This window comes from Nymphalis io, chromosome 7 (genome assembly GCF_905147045.1).
Source record: "Nymphalis io chromosome 7, ilAglIoxx1.1, whole genome shotgun sequence".
Classification (NCBI taxonomy): Eukaryota; Metazoa; Arthropoda; class Insecta; order Lepidoptera; family Nymphalidae; genus Nymphalis; species Nymphalis io.
Genome location: NC_065894.1, coordinates 6,620,211 through 6,646,001, shown reverse-complemented (window position 1 = coordinate 6,646,001; position 25,791 = coordinate 6,620,211). Strand labels below are relative to the sequence as shown.

General features: G+C 33.5%; 2 protein-coding genes across 3 annotated transcripts; both read right to left on the bottom strand.

Annotated features, from left to right (window-relative positions):
* Nucleotides 1-1,926: 1,926 nt before the first annotated feature.
* LOC126769679 (deoxyribonuclease-2-alpha) lies at nt 1,927-10,524 on the bottom strand. Its single transcript, XM_050488584.1, has 8 exons — nt 10,172-10,524; nt 9,673-9,847; nt 8,854-8,959; nt 7,506-7,721; nt 5,714-5,939; nt 5,091-5,273; nt 4,288-4,450; nt 1,927-3,221 (listed from the first exon to the last, which is right to left on the bottom strand). The coding sequence occupies exons 1-8, from the start codon at nt 10,306-10,308 to the stop codon at nt 3,120-3,122; spliced, it is 1,308 nt and encodes a 435-aa protein (XP_050344541.1). The 5' UTR covers nt 10,309-10,524; the 3' UTR covers nt 1,927-3,119.
* An 817-nt stretch (nt 10,525-11,341) lies between these two features.
* Nucleotides 11,342-16,706, bottom strand: LOC126769672 (probable methylmalonate-semialdehyde dehydrogenase [acylating], mitochondrial). Of its 2 annotated transcripts, none has more exons than XM_050488563.1 (10): nt 16,484-16,706; nt 15,656-15,792; nt 14,478-14,588; nt 14,296-14,402; nt 13,851-13,964; nt 13,321-13,487; nt 12,882-13,002; nt 12,506-12,655; nt 12,115-12,255; nt 11,342-12,009 (listed from the first exon to the last, which is right to left on the bottom strand). In XM_050488563.1, the coding sequence occupies exons 1-10, from the start codon at nt 16,517-16,519 to the stop codon at nt 11,525-11,527; spliced, it is 1,569 nt and encodes a 522-aa protein (XP_050344520.1). In that variant the 5' UTR covers nt 16,520-16,706; the 3' UTR covers nt 11,342-11,524. The 2 variants fall into 2 exon arrangements, with proteins under 2 accessions (XP_050344520.1, XP_050344521.1); XM_050488564.1 differs by having other exon boundaries at nt 16,619-16,681.
* Between the last annotated feature and the right edge of the window lie 9,085 nt (nt 16,707-25,791).

The window sequence follows — 25,791 nt, the reverse complement described above, 5'->3', positions numbered from 1 at the left end:
AAAGCGTCAAGCATGCGTAATAATAGAGCAGAAAGAACAGACGAACAAATCCAACTAAATAATGAAAATGTGCGTGTGAGCATGTCACCATTGAACGGTTTGCTCATCGGCACAAATATCGCAATTCGCAAAGGACTTCGTTCCTCCCCGGGTCTCTTCTTCCCCAACCGTACATTGTTATTTTATTAACGTTTTAATTTACACGGGACTTAATACCGTGTCTTCATCGCAATTTTATGGAGGAAAGTCAAGAAACCGAAATTGTAGCAAGTGTAAATAATGCAATCTTGAAAAATAAGTTAATAAATCATGTAAATTAATTCAAGTATACATACATTACATACATTCAATATACACATGATTCGAGTGTTTACTATTGACAGTATAATCAGAGAAATTATAGTGTAATCATATGCTCAGCATCAAAAAACTATCGAAAGAAAAAAAAAACAAAATCAATGACCATTATTTATCAAGCTATTATTATTATTTAATTTATAGTAGACTCGGTTTTGATTGTTTGAAACTTTTAAAGATATTTTTGATGTTTAATTTATTGTTAAAGGGCTTAAATTACTTTGACAACGTTCAAAATAAAATCCTTTAGAATTAATATCATTATTCTGAATCAAATTTAATTATTTAATGGAAAAAAAATAATGCAGTAAACTTAATTCCATTTGAATTCTGTTAGCAGCGCCACCTTTGAACAGACTATGTTTGTTTATATAGTTTGTGTGACATAAATCATCTCGAGTTGTGTAAAATATTTAACTATATTTCAAAAAATATTTAACAGTAATTCAATTTGTCTATATTAATAGAAATGTTAGTTGCTAATAATTGAATCGATTAAAAGGCAATAAAATGACGCGGTTGCCTCAATAGAATTATAAAAAGATTATTAATATCTTAGGAGTCATGGCAAAATTAAAATTCTCGCGCAAGAAGAAAAGTTATGGTGATGGCCAACGATGCGACAGCGAAATAGCCAGCGCAAAGATTATGTTCCATTCGTATGTTTATCCCATATTCTATCGACAAACAGCAATATTACATATTGTTGTGTTCTGGCTTAAAGGGTGATGGAGCCAGTGTAACCACAGACACATGGGTTAATTTAGTTCCCAAGGCTTGTGGCGCATTATTTGTGTTGGCTGACAAAAAATATCGTACACTCAATTGCTCTTCGAAATTAATTAACTATGTACTTTAGGATAAAAATATATTACTTTTTCACTTTACGTTTAACTTTTAATCAAACAATAAATATGTCCATTACATTTATGAAATAATACATTGAATTGAGAAAATGAATGGTTGGTGTTTTTTTGTTAGTATCGGCGGTTGTTGTCTACGGCTCCTTTCCTTTTTCTTCCATAGATCCCATCCCCACACACAATAAATTCGTTATTTTTTATTTAAAAACCAAAATATTCAGTAGATATGATTTATATGGCAGAACAACGTTTGCCGGGTCAGCTAGTATATGTATAATAGACAAAAAACTACTGTTCCGAAGATTTAAAGGACAAAGCCGCTACCTTATACTAACTTTATCTAAAACTATGTGTAGCATACACACAGGCTTATACAAAGTTGCCAGTCTTTTAAAATGTATTATATATGATGATTTGTAATAGCTCAGATATCTATGGTAATAGTGATCTGATTATATTAGTTTCCGCCCGCGCGGGAGAGGGACAGGTGTTAGCCTATGTGTTGTCAGGGTTATAGGCTTACTGGTGGTAGAGCTTTGTGCAAGCTCGTCTGGGTAGGTACCACCCACTCATCAGATATTATACCGCAAAACAGCAGTACTTGGTATTGTTGTGTTCTGGTTTGAAGGGTGAGTGAGCCAGTGTAGTTGCAGTTAATATATACAACAATAAAATTAAACAATTAATTTAAGACTTAAATTTTATTTTATATCATAATAAAAAGATTTATATTAATTTCGCTTAATATTATTTGATCGTTATAAATTCTTACGATATAAAGACACACCTATTTACAAAAATTATGTCAAACATTTAAGTATCTTATATCTCTTCTACACAAATTGACATTGTTCCAATTTGAAATAGTGACAAATAATGCACATTTAGGATTTACATACATATTTTTTAAGAAATACAGACATTGGGCAGTCATCGCGTCTGACATAATTACTAAAACTACGGTTATTAAAACTAATATTTATTTCATTTTAATAAATATTTTCTGCTTTAAATTTGTAATGTGTATTTTGTTCTTGTTATTTTAATTTTGTATTTTATAAAAATGTCTGTATATATAAATTGAATAAAAGTAAGTTATCATTTTTCAAACTAATATTAAAATTATTAACGATCTACTTTGTTCAACGGAACAGATATATCCAATGCGTTTTTAATGTTTGACATCATAATTAGACGGACCGAACATTCCCGTTCCCTATTCTACATATTTGCCAGGTTTGCCGAAAATTCTGCAGGTATATTCGGCTTTCGTATTTCCATTAAAAACTTCACTGTAAGAATTTACAGCAATTAAATTGTATCTAAATGTGATCTAGGTGTTTTTTTATTATTAAGTATGTTTAATGAAAGAGGTATATTTCTAACGAATGTTTGATCTCTTTCTTTCACTTGGGCATGGGGCAATAATTTAGTATCAATTTTTTTATTTGCTAACTATTCGTGCAAGTTTAGTCAGGGAAACATACCAAAGTTTGTTACGATTAAAAAATTAATGTTTCATAATAAATACTCAAGACTTGATTCGTTGACCTTTTCGACGTTTTTCTTAATTTATTGCTAAGTCATCGCTTTGTTATTACATAATATCAATACATTCACATACATTTGGTATACAGAACGAATGAAAAGATCAAAGCGAATATTTGAACGAATGTTCGGTTCACTAAATATTCACCGAATATCAATAATCATAATCAGGCTATGAATGATGACTTAATAACTTACACTTAACCTAATTAAACAACCAAACATAAATACTATTATACTGACGGCATTTAGTTTGTTTTTAGTGTTCCAAAATGCTTTAATACTTCTTAGCCTAAACATCACAGTTTCAGAACAATATTGTTTTTATTTTTTAAATTACGTACTTATTATCTAGTTGCAAGTCTGAACGGATTCGATGAGATGTGCGAAGTTTCCCCACAGTATCGGGCCCGAAGTACACACGGTACCACCGCCACGAGATTCCTGTGGTAGCTGGAATATACAAATACTTACATTATTGTCACAAGCTCATTGTAACTTCACATTGAACTAGCGTCCAGTCTCGACTTAACAAGTGTATGAAATTTCACAAATATATATATATATATATTAAAATATAAAAAAAATGCGATTTGTATAGTATTTACTGGTGGTAGAGCTTTGTGTAAGTTGTCACCTGGGTAGGTTCACTCATCAGATATTCTACCGCAAAACAGCAGTACTTGGTATTGTTGTGTACCTGTTCAAAGAGTGAGTGTGCCAGTGTAATTACAGGCACAAGAGACATAACATCTTAGTTCCCAAGGTTGGTGAAGATGGTTAACATTTCTTACAACGCCAACGCCCATAGCGTTGGTGACCACTTACTATCAGGTGGCCCATTTGCGCGTCTGCCTACCGATACTATAAAAAAAAGTATTTGTAAACGATCTCGGAGATTCCGGAAAACGGAGAGGGTACTACTGTTCGCTAGAATCTCACTTAGCCCACTCCGCCCGCGTTTTGAATGAGTAAATGCATTTCACACCCTCAGAAAATTCAAATCTATATTCAAAAAATGTCATTAATTGTATGATGTATCACAAAATAAAACGATTTGTATACTGTACCCTGTAAACGATATTAAATGAAATAAATCATTATGGACGATGTGTTAGTCAAAGTCTAAAGTCTTTATTCATTATAGAAGTGTTACACTTTCTTACTGATTGTCATAAATCTACCACCGGTTCGGAAATAAACACCTCAGACCTGAGAAGAACTGGCGAAGAAACTCAGCGGGTTTTTTTTTATATCTCATTTCTATACAAGAAGTGCAATACATATACAATACTAGCCAAATTATATATACCTTTTTTTAATTTGAGATAACCTGGAGGCGATCGTTTCATTCCCAGGGTGTGCAATCATTTAAAAAGTCAACGGATGTTTAATATCCTTTAGCACACAAGCGTTCCTTAACGATTCTTTTAAATGTCACAATTGAATATTTTTGAATATTTTTGTGTGTAGCAGTGTTAGTGTGTAGTAACGAATGAATATGTGTGCATCGACTCACAGCTCTGTTGATGTCTCCGACGCAGACCCAGTAGTCGGCGACCTTGGTGTCCTGCGTGTTGTGCATCTTGTGCGCGACCGCCACCGTCCACTTGGAGTGGTCGTTGTGCGACGTGAACGACATCTTGGCGATCGGGAATTTCAGCCGCTCAATATTGCGGACTCTGATGGTAAAAAGTTTCTTATGGAGTATTACTTCAGTGTGAACATAATGTTTAAAGTAAATGACTTTAAATTGTGCATAATATAATTGTTATTAAATATAATGGTTTATCTTATGCTACTTATGGAGGATATGAAATCCTTCAGAAAGAGGGCGACGTGATGAGAACCATAGCCATTCCTCGATAAATAAATTTAGTGAAAACGGAATAATTCGGATATAGTATTGCCGTCAACTTTGAAAAGATTTCCATTGTCTTTGTTTAGTCCAGTGGTGCTCTGTTTGAAATTGGAGACTGAAATTTCATTGGGAGGAACACTTACGATACATTTTGAACTTTGAATTCTGAACTCATGATTGCGAAAAAGATCTCTTCAAGAAAAAGTAATAAAACTCCTATCGTGTCGCCGGAAGCCACTGCTTAAAGGTACGGCTTTTGTATAAAAGCCTCCTTAGACATTAGCACTATAAGACATATGTACATGTAACGTTCCTTGCCCCTATAACACTGATACCACTCACCCTTATATTTGGGACACAGCCACATGATATTCAATAATGCACTCATTATCATTACCTGTCAAATTGAGCACGGGTAATCCTAAACACCAATAATTTATAAATATATAAAGTTTGCTTACTGAAAATTTCTCGTGCATTCCGAGTCCAAAGTCCCGGGTCCGTTAGTCCAGGATTCGACAAGCAAGTCTGACTGCAACACTTCAGCCACAAGACCGCTGTACAAGTCGTCGTTAAACATCGCGCTCTTCGCAAACGAGAGAAACTTTCGACCGACTAACGTCTCGAAACTCTCTATGTGATACCTTAAATGAAATAGTATTTATTAATATGCGTATTATTAGTATAAGTTGATATTTTCGACCAACGACCACTTTAGATAGGGTCAGCAAAAAAAAAAAAAAATATATTTACAAACTACTACTACACATAGACTCTTTCCGGTCGCAACGGATTGCCATCCTATCGAATAATGAGAGTGCATTTGTGTTCGCGCACGCAATTGTGTACTTTAATCCGTATAGGATTACCTAGTCTCTTCAGATTAGCCACCTTGGCCGAAATCGGTCCGGACATAATTATTGTCATAACTATTGTGTACACTTGGCTTATCCCCGAGAGTAGTTAAGTGAGTGAGTATTTCGAAGGCAAGGGTGTGAATATAAAAAGAAATATATGACGTATCACGAAATTCATTAAAGGCGACACACAAATACCTTATATAAATATAAATAGTCAACATTACCAAGGAGCGGTATCAATGGTCTTATTACGTATGACATCGACCAAATTCGGTAATTCGCTATCAAATTCCTGCGGTATATGTTGGTGGACTATGAGAGGCTCGTTGTATTTCAATTGCGTTCCGATTTGGTTGAGAGTCGACGTCGGCACGGACACACATAGGAACGTCTGCCCATATTTCATTCCAGTGGTTGGATAGTTGTACGAACTCACGTTCAAGCCGTTCACTAAAATTACAACACAAAATATTATATTATTATTGCAATAAAAAAATATTTCGCACCTACATTTTTTATAAAAGGAACGAATTATTACACACACCAGGTGCCAGAAATAAAAAACATAAAAAAAATACAAAAGACAACTAAGTATAAAAGCTTATCTCTTAAAGCGATTTCTTCAAGCACACCTAAAAAGGAAAAAAATATATGGACAAAAAAATAAGAGGTACTTGGTGGTAGGGCTTTTTGCAAACCTGATGCGTGCGTTAGTAATCTAGACGACCAACCATGCATCAGATATTCTACCGCAATAATTTGTATTGTTGCGTTTCGGTTTGAAGGGTGAGTAAACCGGTATAAATATACGCACAAGGGACATCAAAATTAAAATGTACAGTGAAGGATAGATTTATCCTGAGTTATATTGCTTTATTATTAAATTATAAATGATAAGCTTAATTATAAATGATAAGCTTCTTTAGTGTCACTTTATCTAGCCTAGCTCTGTAAAACTATAATCTAATCCAACTAGTATATTTCATTAATTATACTTTACAAAGAAGAACACAAATACTAATCACATACATTATAAACATATATGATATAATACGCGTAGATACGAACATGTTTTATCGCATGTAAGGGAAAAGTAACAGATTATGCTCTTTCAAATTTAAAAATAAAATAAAAATAAGACTTTCATGAGTGGTAATGACGTCCAAATATTTTTAGACAATTTTTTTTTTTATTCAACAAAAAGAGTAGCATAAGAAAACTCTTGAAATATCGACCACGTAGATTCATTACGGTATATATCATTTACACTTACTGTATGATTCAGTGCAGGCGACATTATTTATTTAGCACTTGTAAATATATTATTACTTATGACGTTTAAACAAATACACATCAGTAATATTTATACACCAACATTTCATAAACATCCCATAGAACGGTACAAAACATCAAACTGACCACATTTCATATATATGTATATATATATATAATGCTGATTATTAAAATGAAAATAGGTACAACTTAATGACCTAAAGATGTTATAAATTTTTTTTAATTTTGTCTTTTAAAATGTCTTTTCTGAATGGACTTAAGTACAAACTTCGCGTCATAAAGACGGTGAAATAGTTTGGCTTGACTCTGTTCCACTTTTTAACATTTTCTAACAGTGTTGTAGTCTCTACTGAGTTTTTGTCAGTTTTGCTTTAACGAAAAATAAGAACTGCTATAACGAAGCTAACTGCGCAGGAAGTGGGAGTTTGGGTATACCCTCACTCTTATAATTCAATAGAAAGGCAATCCGACACGATCGGAGAGTTCAGGGCTTCAGGCACATAACTAACGGTTTTACTTCCTTTCCGAGACAAGCCAGTGCTAATATTCCCGATATTAATAAAGGCAACTTTTAAACTTCGGGTTGCTACTGAAAATTTCTCGACAGAAAAACTCAACTTTATATTGACCCAGGGTTTGAACCCTGAATCTTGGGATTGAATCTGACGAACACAATGTATGCGATGTATTATTTTATTACAAGGAACATAAGTGGGTACTTACTATCTGGTAGAGGCGGAAACCTCGGGACGGAATGAACCAGCCACAGTGCTGTAAATTTGTCGCCCAGTACAACGCCTTTTGTATGGCCACTCTCTACTCTTGTTTTCATGAACTTCGAATGCATTTTACACATTTCAGCTAAATCATAATCGTCATAATATTTTTCACCTAACTTAAACTTCTTAAACTTTTTCACTCCAGCTTGTTTCATTTGTACTGAAAGAAGAAATTTACTCACTGATAATTTTTCATGTCTTCATTTATCCCATGACAAAGGAGGCGGTTTCAAATTCATATATATTTTATAATATAGGTATGTATAGGACGGGCAAATGGTGCTCCTGATGATAAATGGTCACCACCGTCCATAGATATTGGCGCCGTAAAGTAAGAGATATAACCCATTCCTCTCATCACTAAGGCGGACAAACTTGGGAACTAAGATGTTATATGGCCTTAGTACCTGTAGTTACTCTCGCACACTCACCCTTCCAAAATTTGTGATTATAATATTGTCTTAAAGGAAACATTATGATGAAACCTTTATGTTTTGAATATTAATCGGCCAATCTGGGTATCTACCAACTCTCACTAGAGCAGCTTGGTGGATAAAGGTCCAACCATTGTCCTTAGGAGAGAAGCATATTGCCGGACAGTAAGAGATTTACTGTTATTTTTATCTATTATTTCAAAGACTACTGCGTTGGTAGAGCTTTGTGCAAGTTCGTCTGGATAGGTGGGTCACCCACTCATCAGATATTCTACCGCAAAACAGCAGTACTTGGTATTGTTGTATTCCGGTTTGAAGGGTGAGTGAGCCGGTGTAATTACAGGCACAAGGGACATACATCTTAGTTCTCAAGGTTGGTGGCGCATTGGCGATAGATAACGTTTCTTACAATGCCAATGTCTAAGGGCATTGGTGACCACTTACCATCAGGTAGCCCATATGCTCGTCCGCCTTCCTATTCTATAAATAAAAATTAAAAAAAAAAAATGGTCTTGGCTTCAAATCCCAGGTCGGGCCAATAAAAAATCGGAAAGCACGTAAAGCCCTTGGTCCTGCGCCTGAACTCTTTTCGGTCGTGTCGGATTGTCGTCCCATTGATTTATGAGAGTGCACCTGTGTTTGTGCACACACTTGTGCACTATAATATGTCCTGCGCAGTTGGTTAAACTCTCTTGAGATAGAGCGCCGAGGCCGATCTCGGTCTGGAGGACTGTTATTATTATTCTTTCAAAGGATAGGAAAAGATCTTTATTTAATTTTTTCATGTAGCCAATCAATTAGACTAGAATTCTAAATTAATAATTTTTGAGATAAATTCTTTCCAAAGATAATATCTACCTTTTTTACTTTTTGAATACATTTCAGCGACTGACTGCAATAAATCAGGTTGATGTTCTGCCGCTGGTGGTTGGTCGTTATATACAAGTGATATAATATTTTTATCCTAAAATAAATTAATAGCGGAGTAGCCATATGAGTAAAATCAATTACATACTTGCTATATTTACATTCATATTATATGGTACTTTCTTTACTCTTCTCATAACTCATACTTACATTGGATACTAAATTATTTAATATTAATTTTATTTATTGCATAAAAAAAATAAGAAAACTCAAACATAGAAAAAATGTAGCATATTTACAACATATTTTTAATTATTACTAATTATTCATTATGGTTTATTTTCATTATTCACTTTTAAAACAAAAAAAAAAACTAAAAATAATAAATGTCTAGTTTGTATGTTGGATTCCACACAATTAATTAACAATATATAAACAAATTACATAAATAACCAAGTTATATGCATGCGTAAAACCTTAATCATATAACATATAAATTTAATATTTTGAGTTTATATTGCATTTAAAAAATTTCATTCAAACTGCATAATTCAATATTAGTTTTAAACAAACAAAATAGTACGTCAAGTTCTGCAATACATATAATTTTGTTATTGCAAAAGCATAAATTAATTTTAATTTGATATTAATGTAATTAATTTATAAGCACTTCTATGTCAAAAAAAAGTATGATACTGATTATAAATGATCTTTAGCAATTTTGTAATGTGGTTTCCTCTATGAATCTTTGTTTTTTATTGGATTGTTTAATGAAATAATTATATAACTCATAAAATTTAATCAATATACCTGGTACAGAGGTGCTAATGTCCTTCCAACCATAGATCTTGGATCGCCAATAGAGAGATCTGACATAATCCAGCCTCCTCGTAGCTTTGAGGGTGTGAGATGCATATATGCAACACCTCTCCTCACAAGTGGGTTCAAATGATTTTTTTCTCTAGGTAATTTATACACATAGAACCTGTAATTTATTTATAAAACTAGAAAAAAGGGATACTATTTAATAAAATATTATAATAATAAAGAGAAACTACAAAATATTTTATCAATCTTTTGTTTGAATTGACTAATGTGATGAATAATTCCTTTACAATATAATTTGTGATTTAAATGCTTCAAGCGATGTATTATATTTTTCTATTGCTTAAAACAAAAAAGTAACAAAACATTATTAGTAAGAAACCTTCGTTTGTGTTTTAAATAATATTTCAAGACCAAATATACCAATATTAATTATATTAATATTATTATTATTACTTTTAACCATGAATAAATAGATTCTTACCAATCAACGGGCTCTCCTTTTTCATTCCTACACTGTGGTGTTAAAGAGTTACAACATGATACAAATAACATGTAAAATACAAAGTTAATGCAACCGAATGACAAGAGACGTGTTCGTTCCATGGTGATAGAGTACATAATAACAAGGGACGCAGGAAACTCGAAATGCTTGTGGTTATGATGTCATGATCGTTGATCCAAGTATTTGAAGACACAAAACAATTAAATGTTTACATAATATTGTCAATTTGTTTCCTTTGGATATATAAATCAAATGTTGAGATGTAGACATGCCGAAATAAATTCGAACAAATGTTATTGTATAGTTGCCTTTGTTTATAAATATCGGCTTGAATAAACTGTCAAACATAACAAATTACATTTGATTTTGAATTAATAATAAAGTTTCGTTCGAAAACATTTTTTTATTATAATGCAATTAAAACGAATCATATTCTTTATTACAATTATTATAATATCATTATAAAGTATATCATTATAGTATATCAACTTTCTAGACATGGTGCATTATCGAAGAATATCTTCTTTCCCGAACCCTCACGTGGAATCTCCGTTTCTGGAGTCTCGGTGCATACAGTGTATATGTATTCTCTATGGTGCATACTAAACTTTTTAACCGATAACGTCGTCAAGACTAGCAAAACCAAAAGCAATAAAATAGGTATTCCTATAAAAACATCTCTCTTAAAGAAGACTAGTTTGTGTGATACGGTAATTGAGGAATCTCTTTGTTTTATTAATATTGAGATTTTATGATTGGTACCTATTAAAGGGTCTTATATATTATAGTGCGATTGCCCCATTGGTCTAGGCCGAGGGTCCTGCGTTCAAACCTCAGGTCGGGCGAATAAAAAGTTATTGGGTTTTTCTTTAGAAAATTCTCAGTAGCAGCCCTGAGTTGGTAAGTTTGAAGTGTGTACACTTGAAGTATGTACCCCTTTCTCGAAAAGCACGTAAAGCCTTTGGTTCTGCGCCTGAACTCTTTCCGGTCGTGTTTGATTGCCGTCCCGTTGGATTATGAGAATGAGGGAATAAAAAGTGCACCTGTGTTTGCGCACCATTTGTACACTGTAATATGACCTGCGCAGTTGACTAATCTCTCTTGAGATTGTGCGCCGTGGCCGAAATACAAGCATGAATAAAACAATAGCAAATTAAATATATATATATTTATTTATGTAACAAAAAAATAAAAAATAGTAAAACAGATTCTACCTATCACAAAAATTGGAAGATATAAAATTGTAAATTGAATAACTTAAAAAAATAAATGCTGTATACATTTTGCTTACATCTATAAGTGGCACTGTATAAAGATTAATATGGCAGATTCTTATTGTTGAGTCGGCATGGAAACTGCAGCTTTTGTATGAGACACATCACTTTGACGCCAGAATGAAACTACTGTCTTTAATTCTGTATAGAAATCAATACCTTGTTTGCCGCAGAAATGATTTGTACCTAAGAAACTACCTCGACTACCAGTGAAGGAGAACATAGAGAGTGGGACAGGGATGGGTACATTTACGCCTACTTGTCCAACATCTATTTCTGAAGCGAATTTTCTAGCTGCAGCTCCATTGGTAGTAAATATAGCAGTACCATTTCCATAGGGATTAGAGTTTATCAGTTGAATAGCTTCATCCAAAGTATCAACAAAGAGACATACAAGGACCGGACCGAAGATTTCTTCCTTATAACATTCCATGTTTGGTTTGACATCAGTGAGAATGGTTGGTCCAACGAAGTTGCCTTTTTCAAATCCTGATACTTTAACTCCTCTTCCATCAAGCACAATTTTAGCACCATCTTTAATTCCTGTAAACCATGATTTTGTGGGTAAATGTGTCAACAATATTTTTTGGGTAATATTAACTATGTTACACATATTCTAAATTACAAATTTATTTAATAATTATTTACCTGATTCTACAAGCCTGAAAATCCTCTCCTTTGCTTTAACGGAAATAACTGGACCTACATCAGTCCCAGGAACATGACCAGCATTAACTTTAAGTGCCTGTGCTCGGTTCACCAGATCTGGAATCCATTCTTTTGCCTCGCCTATAATGAAGAAATGTATATAATTACAATATCAAAATAAAATAAATAATTATTGTCTACATACTTACTCAATGACATTTTATGATCAATAGGTAAATTATGTTAAAATAATATAAAAATTACTAAATTGACTTTTAAAAAATATATTCATATATACTCTCATTTTTTAAATACTCAGCATGTAAAAAAAAAAATTGGCATGCTTTGTTGTTCTTGCATAGTTATACCTCTATAAATATTTGTAACTCACCAACAAAGACGGCAGTGCTGAGAGCCATACAGCGCTGTCCAGCGGCTCCAAAGGCCGCACCCGCCAGCTGATTGAGAGTATGCTCTTTGTTCGCATCGGGCATTATCACACCATGATTCTTCGCACCCATGTTGCTTTGCACCCTCTTGCCTGTTGATAGCATTACTTTTTATTGATATAAGTTTACGATCTATAGATTTAGATTAGATTTAGAATTAAATTATATGACAATTAATCTATGATAAAAAATATCTATAAAAATAATGGTTCAATTGGCATAAAAATATGTTTTTATGTACTTAATTTTAACAATGTAGATAATTATTAATTTAGTAATTGAAATAGAATGATAACACTACAAAATTGAATACTTTACCAGCAGCTGAAGCCCTTGTGTAGATATGTTTTCCAGCTGCATCACCGCCGACAAAGGACACTGCCTTGATATCAGGATTGTCACAGAAGAAGTTTACAGTATCATGGGTTCCATGTACAACCTTTAAAAGATAAAAAAAATCACATTAAAATTTTTTTGAACCAACTAACCAATTCAACCTAATATGATATGATCTTTAATAATATATATACTATAATATGGAATTTAATCCTAAACATGTGGTAAATTATATTAAAGATAAACTTACATACATACATATTTTTTTAAGTATACATATGTATAACAATATATAATATCTTCAAAATAAATTAAATGAAATACATGTAACTATAGTGCATAATATGTTATCTTATACAATGTTTTTGGATTATAGAATATAAATAACTTATTTATATATAATTGCATAGTGCATACTAACATTAACTACACCAGCAGGAGCACCAGCCTCCTGCAACAATTCCATCATCATAAGTGTCGCTCCAGGGTCCTGTTCAGAGGGCTTTATTAAGCAAGTATTGCCTGTCACAATAGCTGGTGGGAACATCCACAATGGAATCATAACTGGGAAGTTGAATGCTGCCACACCTAAAAATGTTAATATAATTTTTAAAAAAATACTATACAGAAATTATTGAATTCAGAGAATTTTCATAAAAGTATTGTTTTCATTACTTAATTACAATTACATTTGGTATTTTTAATATATAATATTTTTATTTCGAAAATGAAATATATTTTTCATTCAAGTTTTACATATTAACAAAAGACACCTTGTTGAATTGTTTTTTTTTTAATTTTCAATGAAAAAATTGTGGATGTGATGTGTGAACAGTGTCAATTATGTATATTTAATCTTAGGAGCAAATATGAAGTAACACATTTTTATTCTCTATCAACACTATGGCTGATACACAAGACTCATCCATACTGTACAAATGAAAACATTACCTGCAACAACTCCAAGAGGAACTTTGTAACTGTGTGTATCCATATCTCTTGCAATGTTTTGGATACAGTCTCCTAGTTGTAAGCTAGTGATGCTACAACAATGTTCTACCAGCTCTGAAAAAAAATTACATTTATAGTAATTGAGATCTAAAGAGTATGTACTCATATGTAAAACCATAGAAGAAACATAATCATATTATAATAAGTTTTGAATATGTGGCTGACAATAAACAGAAAATTTATAATATAAGTTTTAAAAAAATGTTTACATGGTACATTACACATAGGTTAAATTTTATATATTATTTCTTATCAAAGGTTTCCTATCAATAACCTTTAACATTGATATGAGGATTGATATGAGGATTGATATAAGAATTTATGCAAATTTAGTAGTTCTCATTGAAATTGTGTAGTTATAAATTTGAATTATTGATGTCCTTACGAATGCCTCTGAGTACATCTCCTTCGGCATCTGCAATTGTTTTGCCTTGTTCTTCTGTGATTTTGGCTGCCAATTTGCTTTGGTTTTCTCGCAATAAGCGTGCAAACCTTTAATAAATTATTGGGATTAATTTAATAGTTCCCATTATATTATTTACAAAAAATTTCTAAGTTGCAACTTACTTGAACATAAGCTGTTGACGGGTCATAATAGTACTTTGGCTCCATGATTTGTATGCTTTTTTCGCAGATTCAAGTGCTGTATTTAATTCTTCTTGAGTTGTTTCTGGTACTCTGCAGTACACAAACAAATAGTGGAATTAGATATATATTTACACAATATTTGTTTTAATATTTGCTGTGAGCTAATTTAACTGTTTCTTTTTATTTGTAATGAAATTAGCAATTTTAATTGACTAATTAGTATTCCCATTTCAATGGACTTGGCCTTTATTGTATAAGTAAGTTTATATTATTTTTATCTGTATTTAAAGGTTTCCTTTCAACTTGATAAATAATCTTTACTATCACAGAAATACACACTTTCAATGTCAGACTATTTATGACATAAGTAAAAAAGCAAATATGAGTTTGAATAAACAATTTGCTATCAGTCATGATTAAGATAAAGTTCTATAGTTGTATCTGGAAAATTAATAAAATAGGGAAGATTACATTTTGATAATATTCTTTTAATTCATCTAGTAATTTTGATAGATTTATTTTTTTATTGCTTATGGTGTAGGTATATGAACATTTTATAGCTCATAAAATAAATACTTTTTATAAAAGAATAATCATTTTAACAATTAAGCATGAAATTTAATATCAAATAAAAGATATATAAAACAGAATAAAAAAAAATTATACTAATATTATAAATTTGTTAGTAAGTTTAAAGGGCTGTGTGTCTGTTACACTTTCACGGTTAAACCATTGAGTCAATTTTGATAAAATTTGCTATGAAGCAAGCTTGAATCACAAGTAAAGAAAATATTATTTTTTAAGCCGAATACCTAATCCCTAAGCCCTGGACACGCATGCAAAAACCAGTTGATTTATAAATATAAGTCAATCTATAAAATAATTCTCCGGAAATGAACATGAATAATTTTTGTTAATGAATTAACAATATTATTTAAATATTATAAAACTGATTACTGTTTAAAAATTATTATTGCTTAACAAATATAACAATTTTCAGTATTATAGTCTTAAGCAAATGTTGAAATTATACAATTAATTGTGCCTGTATCTTAATTGAATGATTACCAAGAGAGTATATACATAGCCGTTAACATACTAGAACCATACACTAATTGCAAATCCGCCATGGTTTATAGTTTCAATTTCTTCCTTACCTTCCAATTACTTCATTTGTTGCAGGGTTAGTAAGCTCGATCCAATTATTTGTTTTCGAGTCAACAAACTGTCCATCAATAAAGAGTTTTGTTGTGGGAGCTGAGCTGCTGTAGTTCCGACGTATAAGTAAATGAGACTAAAACAAGTAAATGACAAATGTTTATTAATTGTAAAGTTTTTTTTAATTAACCTAGAAATTTTATGTTGAGAATGTCAAATGAAAAATGTAGGGGAATCTAATTGTCAAAATTTTAAAAAGAGAACATATCTGATAAAAGGAGATTGTCCTTATATTATCAGATAGGTATACCCGTAACACGTACAAATATAAATTCACTGCTAATGTAAAATTTTATATGTCAGACACTTAAATATTATTTATTTGTCCTCCTTTTTAAAAAAATATTGAGTACTGTTATGCACATTCTAATGTGAATTGTTGATCAGAATATGATGAAACTTCAGGCACAAATATTCAACTGCGCAACAGGCCCCTGGAGTATGCTATGAATAATGTAGACAGTTTAAATACCAAATTGTCTGAATGATGTATATCTTTGTCTTACATTCTCAATAGCACAAAGCTACTGAGAATTCAGAAAAACAAGCACCTATTATTTATAGAAATGCTACAAAGAAACTAGTATTATTATAAAAAAAATTAAAAAATATGTGGTTATGGAGAATATTTTACTTTTATTAAGAAATTATTAGTGTAATTTTTATATCTAAAGTGACCATGTGCTTAATTTAAATAAAGACTTTACTATAAAGTTGATTGGGACTTTTCGATAAATAATAATGCCGGTTTATATAGAACAACTTACTTCTGATTTGAGAAGTTTTAGCATCGCTGACGCCATTGCTATTATTTTTTGATACAATACGTTCACTATCTACAAAGCGAGTTAGGTGGGTTGGGACCAAGTCGACTGATTAAAATACAAATGTAGTATTCTGACCTTGAATTGATAAAATTAAATTATTTAAATCCGCTTGTCGTCAACTAGGGCTCTACATATATACGTAACATTACGTTATTACCTACTGTTTACATTTTAAATGTCAGAGAGCATTAACGTTCCATTTAATACAATCATTTTAAATAGTAACTCAATATCTAAACAGTCAACAAATTGAAAAACAATTTTATAAATATGAAATTTCCATTCGTAGTTCATTTATATAGTATTAGTACATATAATATTGTAAGTAAAGGTTATAAATTAAGTAAATAATCATTTCAAAATTTGAATAAGGTTTGTATTTAGATTTATTTGATGAAAAATGAAGCGTTAATAAAGTAGAATTATCAGCTGTGTTACGTCAATCGTCATTCGTCATTATGAGTTTCAAGTTTCATAGATTATTAATGTCTTTGACTAGAGTGACATTTGTTTAACGTAAATAAAGATAATGTTACCCCATAAAATAAAATAAAAGTTCAAGTGAAGGGTATAACACGTGTTAATAATAATTAAAATATTTATAAATGGCAAAAAGCACAGGAAAACAACATAAACATTTTAATTTTAAGCTATTTCTGATTAGGTTGAGTTTTAAAATTGTGTTAAATTAATAATAAATGATATCAACAATCCTGTACCATGTTCATTACGCAATTATATTTGTTAATGTTTGAAACATCTAATAATATATTTGAAAGAATTGCTCCAAAAATAAATATTTGCTATTTACAAGCGAGACACACTGGCTCACTCACACTTCAAATCACAACAACACTAAGTAGTAATGCGTATCGGTAGAATAACCGATGACTGTATGGTACCTACCCAGACGAGCTTGCATAAAACCAAGTCCTGCAAGTATCTCAAACGTACATAGAGGTATTATACAGTCCTTCATCCTTCTGAAAATTGTAAAAGTTCTATATATATAATTAATGAATCTCGAGAAAACAAATAACAAAACTTATTAATTCACCATTGGCGTTCGAGACGTCGGGATGCCCTTACTTTTATCAGGCATATCGGCTGTCGCCTTAGGTATTGACAGTCGCTCCGGGTCTTACTTGGCGTAAAGGTTGTCCATTGCCGTACAGCGCGGAAACGCGGCCCTTGTTGTGGGCAGCTTTACGACGAATAGAGATCGTTAAAAATGTTTATAAAAAAACCTAATATTTGTTAAGCAGTTCAATATCATAAAGAAATAAGGTATATTTCGTATGAATGTATTTATTTAATTAAATATTATACAATACTTATTAATTTATATTAATAGTATGACTTCATATGATGTATCGGATTGCAAAGTCTTGCATATAAAAGTAGCGTAAAAAATTTTTGTAAAGAAAATATTATGATGTGACGGTTCCAGGCGCCATTGAGGATCAATAAATAATTTGAGATATAATAAACTTATCAGTTTTTGATTATTTTTTTATTTCAAGGTTAACTTAAACTGAAACATAAACTTTATATCCATGCTTTAGTCATTTTTCTGATTCGTTTTGTGACGTCAGTGACCACCTCCATATATACTTCTCATATTCATATATACTTCTCGCCAAATTGGGTCTTAACTCGATGGGGTTAAGATTAATAAAGCCTAGTTCCCGTAGTCAACTTCCTGGCCAAATTCCTAGTAACCAGATCTATAAGTCTGTGTGGTAGCCACATCTACCAGACTATCATATTTGTGACAAATTTCAAGTCATAAAAATAGTCATTATACGAATAATTTACACTAAATACATAAATCGTTTTTACCAAACATAGCTATCGCTCTACCGGAATGAGCTTTCGAATACAAACAGACAGCCACAGAGATGTAGGTAGACAAATAATAAATAGAGATTAGCAACTTTTAAGTATAATAATTTACATCATGGTATTTTCAATTAATTATAATCTATTTTTTTAATTTGGTGTCACTAATAAATCTTTCGTTATGTTTTTACTTACCATATCTGAAAGCCATTAAGAATTAAATTAAATTGATGCATTTCGCCGATTAGTCATACTTCATATTATCCATTGAAGATCTAAAAATAGTTTTAGGTAAAAATTTTATTAGGAATTTTAAGTAATTTACTTATCGATTATAGGAAAAACGTACCATGATGGCTAATTTATGTAGGTGGCCTTTTCGTAAAATATATTTTCACAAACTTAAAGTCAAATTTTAAAGTATAATTAGGAACCTACACCTTTGTTCGAGATTTTATCATACAAATTACACCCTCAAAGTTAATTAGTCGATTAGCATACTTTGTGACATCGCAATGGCTGCACGTGATATTTTAAACGGCTCACATCCGGTAGGGTTGGCACTGTCAGGGTTGAACCATAAAGAGTAGTTTGTTACGAGAACAGTGCTCTGTTGATAAACCAACACTTGATCAAACAATTTACATTGAACGAACTTTATATATTATATTGACTTTTGGTATACTTGGATAATATTAAAATAATCTCTTTGTAATTTTGTTTTCTGTTGTAGTAATAAACTATAATAATATTAAGAGTTTTTTTTGACTTAACGCTAGTTTACTACTACGCAAGCACTAATTAACATGTAATATTATTCATTAGGCAATAATTATTTCGATAAACCGATTTCCCGATATAAAATTAAACAACATTTCTTATCAAACTAATAAACTTATGTAATTTAAAAAGATTATCTTATCTTTGTATAAATGTAATAAAGCTTGTTCACGAAGGACCGTTTTTTAGTGTAGGGTTTTATTTTAAAAAGCAAATAATAATAATTTTATATTATCATATGCAAGAGACAAGCTAGATTAAGAATGTCTTAACACATCACGCGTGAATTTCTACATATTTGACTGTAATAAATTTTAAGTTATAACAGATCTTATGAATAATATAATAGTCTAAATAAAACGTATAACGTTTCTAGGAGATAATTTGTATAACCTACACGTTTTAAAAATATTACTATTACAAACTATTTTGAACGCTACTTTCACTGCTTTAAGTCATTCATCTGTAAGAAATATTGTTCATTACCAGGATTACCATAAAAATACTTTTTAAATATAATATGTTTTAAACTAAAACAAATGACGGGCGCATAATGATAAAGAGCGTGACCGCGAGATAATACTAGTTAGTATGATATATATACTCATGGGCTTATTGAGAATGCACCAAGACTTTCAGCTTTTTTCGCATTTATTTAGGACTGGTTGTAGGGCTTTGTACAAGCTCGTCTGGGTAGGTACCACCCACTCATCAGATATTCTACCGCAATACATCAGTACTTTATATTGTTGTGTTCCGGTTCGAAGGGTGAGTGAGCCAGTGTAATTACAGGCACAAGGTTCCCAAGGTTGGTGGCGCATTGGCTATGTAAGCGTTGGTTGACATTTCTTACAATGCCAATGTCTAAGGGCGTTGGTGATCACTTACCATCAGGTGGCCCATATACTCGTCCGCCTTCCTATTCTATAAAAAAAGGAACAATTGGAAATCATGTTGCAAAAAATAAATGTTTTAAATTGTTTAACCAAACAATATGAAAAAAATGTAAATCTTAATACAGTATTTATAAAGAAATTTATCATTGTTTTCTTTAAGAAAATTGAAAATTGGTCGGATATGTCATTTATTCTTTAGTTTCATTTCCAAGGATTATTACTAACTTTACTTAATTTGTTAAAAACCATTTTTTGATTCTGAAATAAGAACATTAAGTAGGTATTATTCTATTTTCCTTTCTATAAAAATGTCCATATATTGTTAATATTCTTCAAACCCATTTCGAACACGGAGATCATTCTAGAGTAAAAGTAACCAACAGCGCTGTATTACAATATCAGTACCGTCAATCCGATAAGATCAGAAAAAGAAGGTTCAGACACCTAACCAGGCTTTACGTGCTTCCCTGGGAACTCCAGGCGGAGGTGCTCGCGGAGGTGTACCGCTTCCGGGCCGAGGCGAGGAAACGGGGCGACCGTCCCGGGTCGGCGGAGGTCGGGCGGATCAGTTCTCTATCCCAGCAGGCCCTGATCACCCCATGGGAGGAAGACCTGGGGTCTCCCACGGCGGGCCTAGCGACAGTGGAGGCGGTACGTCCCCACTTGAGTCGCTGGGTCAAAAGAAAACGAGGCACGCTCTCGTTCAGGCTGACGCAGGTACTTACCGGATATGGCTGTTTCGGTAAGTATCTGCACGAGATAGCGCGGCGGGAGGTGTCACCCTCCTACCACGAGTGTGGTGCGCCATTCGACACGGCGCATCACACCCTGACGGAGTGTGCCGCGTGGGAGTCCCAAAGGCATTCCCTGGCGGTGGTTGTTGGTAGCGGGTATTCCAATCTATCACAGTATCGCAGAAGGAGACCATCTCCGACCAGCACCCTTCGCTTCCGAGCATCGCGTCGATGATGTTCGGCAAGGAGAGGGCTCCGCCGACAACCGCCGCCAGGGAATGCTTCTGGGACCCCCACGCGGCACACTCCGTCAGACACCGCCAGGACCCCTTTCCCCTGGGCCACCGCTTCCATGGTCCGAGTCTTCAGGGCGTTCAGGGCGTCGACAGTCGAACGGCCCGCCCTGAACACGAACTGAGCCTCTGAGAGACCCGGACCGATCTCGTCGAGATGTTGAACGAGACGGGCTGCGAGAATCTTCGACAACTTGCCCGTCTCGTTCAGCAGCACTATCGGCCTGTATGCCGAGGAGGAGCCCGGTGGTCGACCCTCCTTTTTCTTTTTCTTTTTATATTCGCCGGGAGGGCAAATGACTCTACTCCACCTGATGGTAAGTAGTAGTAGAGTCCAAACGCGACGACGGCAAGTACAGTCGGGAAGAATGTTCTGCACTAGCCGCCTTCGCCTTGCCGGCCCGCAAGATGCCTCTTTACGCATTCGGCAGCAGCACCAATTTCCCCTGCTTTCAAGGCTTCGGAAATTGACCGCTTCTCAGATATTCGTCGAACAGCTTCCGAAGCCTTGCACCTAGGTATTCCAGGGCGTCGCACAGAACACGCCCTGGATTTATAATCCAGGGCGTGGATTTATAATCCAGGGCGTGTTCTGTGCGACGCCCTCGCGCCTCTGTGTGTATCCCTCTATAGAGGGACACTAGTCCAACCCGGTGTTTGTACCCTGGACCTGAAAACGTATCATGCAAATTCTATTACAAACTTGCGTCCATATAGGTTTTACTTACGGTTTTTCTTTATAATAGCAATCTAAAATTGGTTCTTTACGAATTTTTAATACTTGTGTATTATATTTTTATCTTTATAATAGGAGTATCATCAATTTCTCATGTTCACAAATCTCATAAGATTAGCGAGATGTGAATGGAAATACCAAAGATAATATTTAAGATAACCATTGTATACCTACATATCACACATAATGTCGTAATATTTATAATCTTTAGTGGTAGGTAATCATATTATGATATTTATGCAATTTTATTATTGTATTTATACCTGAAAATGAAAAGTTCAATAGCTTACTAAAATATAAATGCACATTTGTACCTACGCTGCAACAACCGAAGGAAAATAGGTAAAATTAATTTTTTTTATCTTACTGAGACAGCGTTCTGTTTGAAATATAAATTACGATGTTAAAAATGTATACAACTTTAAAGGTCGCTTTTCTTTGAGTCACAGTTATATATAAATCTATAGCAGGCAAATATACTAGTGTCAATAATGCATCGTTAGTAATAGACTGTAAACTTAAGAGATGCGTAATTAGAGGACAACAATATTGTCACGTACTCATAAAGCTTTAGCCTTCAATCACAATCCCGAGTGCGGTCACGTAGACAAATTAAAATACGCATAGATCGCCGTGTACAGACGCATGTATAGACGATGATAAGCGGGTCATTGAACTAGTTATCGGTCACAGCACGGTTGTCGTGAATGACGAACAAACTGCAATCTTTGCTATGTATGGTGAATTTTAATTTTAGCTACGTCCCCATTCTTTTTTTTATAAATATGCATATAAACGGGAAGGTAAGGTAACTTACAACCTTTATATTATTAATATTAGTATTATATTAATATGTTAACATCTAAAGCTGTACATTTTAGTAGGTATTAATTATATTTAAAATGAGGGTAATGACACTTATATAATTTGAAAAGTATGAACTACACATGTTCACAAAAAAAAAATTGAATTTAGTTAATAAATAGGGCGAGTTTTGATTACGCGCGATATAATAAATTCTTGATTATTAATTATTAAAATTAATTATGATTTCATAATTACAAAAAGTTAAATACGTCAAATACTAAACATTATTTTTACACCAAAAGACACAGTAAAGATTTAACATAATACTTAAATAAGAAATATTAATTATTGTTATTATAATATCCAATGAATAATACCAACTACTTTATTACAATGTGTTTATGTTAATAATTAATTTAATACGCTTTTTGTTTTATGTGCTTTTGTATTTCTCTATGTAATGCGTAATACCGGAGATAACCAACAAATAATAATTTTCTGATAACTTATGTAGTTTAGTAACAATTATGCAAGTATACTTTCGTTTTTTCATTGTGTTTATATCAGTGAGCGTATAAAGCAATTTGTGAGGCTTTCCGATAACAGTAAAAGTGAAATAAAAAAACTTATCAATTTAATGATAAACGATTTATATAATATAAATAATATAATATAATTTGTAAAAACATTTTTTCACAAATTATATTCAAATGCGCCAGTAATTTATGTAAACTTATTACTTTGAAAAAATATAAACATTTTTAAGGTGTTTCAATAATAAAACAGATTGATTTGTATACTATTGAATATTTAATATACACCGAAATAAAACTATGCACGTTATTTAATCTATTCTAATAATCTAAGAGCTATAGTAACTCTCTTAGTTTGTCTGTCTGTCTGTTAAGCTTTCACGGTTAAACCACGGAACCGATTCTAATGAAATTTGGTACGCTGCAAGCTGGATCCCTAAAGTATTATATAATATAAAATTGAGCTTGCTAGGGTAATTGTTTGTATTTGATATAATAATTAAAGCAATAAAAGTTTAAATCGCGACTTAGTATACATGACATTAAGTACATAAAGGAAACGCGTCAAAAAACGTGTAAACATATTCGATTTTACAAATTTTACTTTGAGTAAAATTCACATTTCCTACCCAACGAATTTTCACTTCAAAAATAAAAAAATCTTTATGTTTATTTTTTTAAATCAATTGCTTACTTATTTATTATTATTATTATTTACTTACTTATATGTCTGAGGTATGTACGATTTATCGCTTACTAACTTTGACTCGCGGCGATGCACGACTAATGTACGCCAATAAAGAGCTATAAAGTTTATGAAATTATGAGACAAGTACCTACTATATTATACGCTTGAACATTTTTATATGCGAAGTCCAAAAACGTAGGTCCCGGAAGGAGGAGGAAGAATCAACACCTTTTTTTTTTCATAAACATCTTCTTTTTCTATAAATATTAATGGTTCCATATTCCAATAAAACCATGTTCACTTCCAATTGTCAATAAAATTTTGGTGATGCAGCATACAGTATTAGCTGTACTAACCGTATTTATAGTATTTACTGCGGATAGGTGAATTCCGCGGATAATTTGTAATAAATCGAAAATCTCCAAAATTAAAATCAGAAAACTTTTTTTTTCAATGAATTAGCAAGTTTGCCGTGTGGTGACGGCGACGAATATCACCACCCCATCTCATCCCGTGGGGGGCGTAGAAGGCGACCCGAGGGAATATACACCAGAGAACGGGCAGCAGCGTCTCTCTGAGTACTATGACTAACTTACTGCGATCGCCAACCCGTCTGCCAAGCGTGGCGATTATGGCATATCCCCTCATGATTCGCGCAACTAAACCACGGCCCCTAGTCCCCGGCAGCCCTGCTATTCCTAGCCTTGGTAACAGCTGTGGTAACGGCGGGGCAGGGGGTGCTAAGAATCCCCGGCAGATTTCGTGTTACCAACACCGACGACCTCTGGCCCTGGCAACATATAACACGCGTACACTGCGGACCGACGAGAAGATCATCGAACTGGAGGAAGAATTGAGCAGGTTACACTGGGATATCGTCGGATTATCCGAAGTCCGAAGACAGGGGGAGGATACGATGATCCTGAAATCCGGTAACCTTCTCTATTTCCGAGAGGGCGATCAACTGTCTCAAGGTGGTGTCGGGTTCATAGTCCACAAGTACCTCGTTAACAACGTTGTGAAAATCGAGAGTGTGTCGGCTAGGGTGGCGTACCTTATACTCAGAATCACCAAGCGGTATTCTTTGAAGGTCATACAGGTATACGCGCCGACTTCGACACACTCCGACGATGAGGTTGAGGTCATGTATGAGGATTTATCTAAAGCCATACATACCAACAAGACTCATTTCACTGTTGTAATGGGGGACTTCAACGCGAAGCTGGGCAAACGATTCGGTGATGAGTTAAAGGTGGGACCTCATGGAATTGGAGACCGCAACACTCGGGGCCAGATGTTGGCCGACTTTATGGAGAAGGAGGGACTCTTTATGATGAACTCCTTTTTCAAGAAGCCAGGTCAGCGTAAATGGACCTGGGTGAGCCCTGATGGGAAAACCAAGAATGAGATAGACTTCATCTTGTCGACGAGAAGACAAATATTTAATGACGTCTCCGTGATCAATGCAGTCAAAACTGGGAGCGATCACAGACTCGTAAGAGGCTCGTTAAATATCAATGTTAAACTCCAGAGGTCCCGACTGATGAAGTCTACGCTCCGACCATCACCTCTTCAAATCCGAAATCCCGAAGCCTTTCAGCTCGAACTCCAAAACCGATTCGATTGCCTAGCAGACTGCGAGGAAGTGGACACATACAACGACAGGCTTGTGGAAACTGTCCGTACGGCTGGGTCTAAGACCTTCAAGACCAGCCGTACAAAAGGAACCAAAAAGATCTCTGCCTCTACCCTACGGCTTATGGAGGAAAGACGGAAAATGATTCTGACGTCCCCAGCTGATGCTGCCGGCTATCGGCTGATCAACAGACGGATTTCAAAGTCTCTAACTCGCGACACTCGCCAATTTAATACAATGCGCATTAAAGAGGCCATCGAGCGGAACAAAGGCTCTAAAGTGTTCGCCAGAGATCTGTCTGTT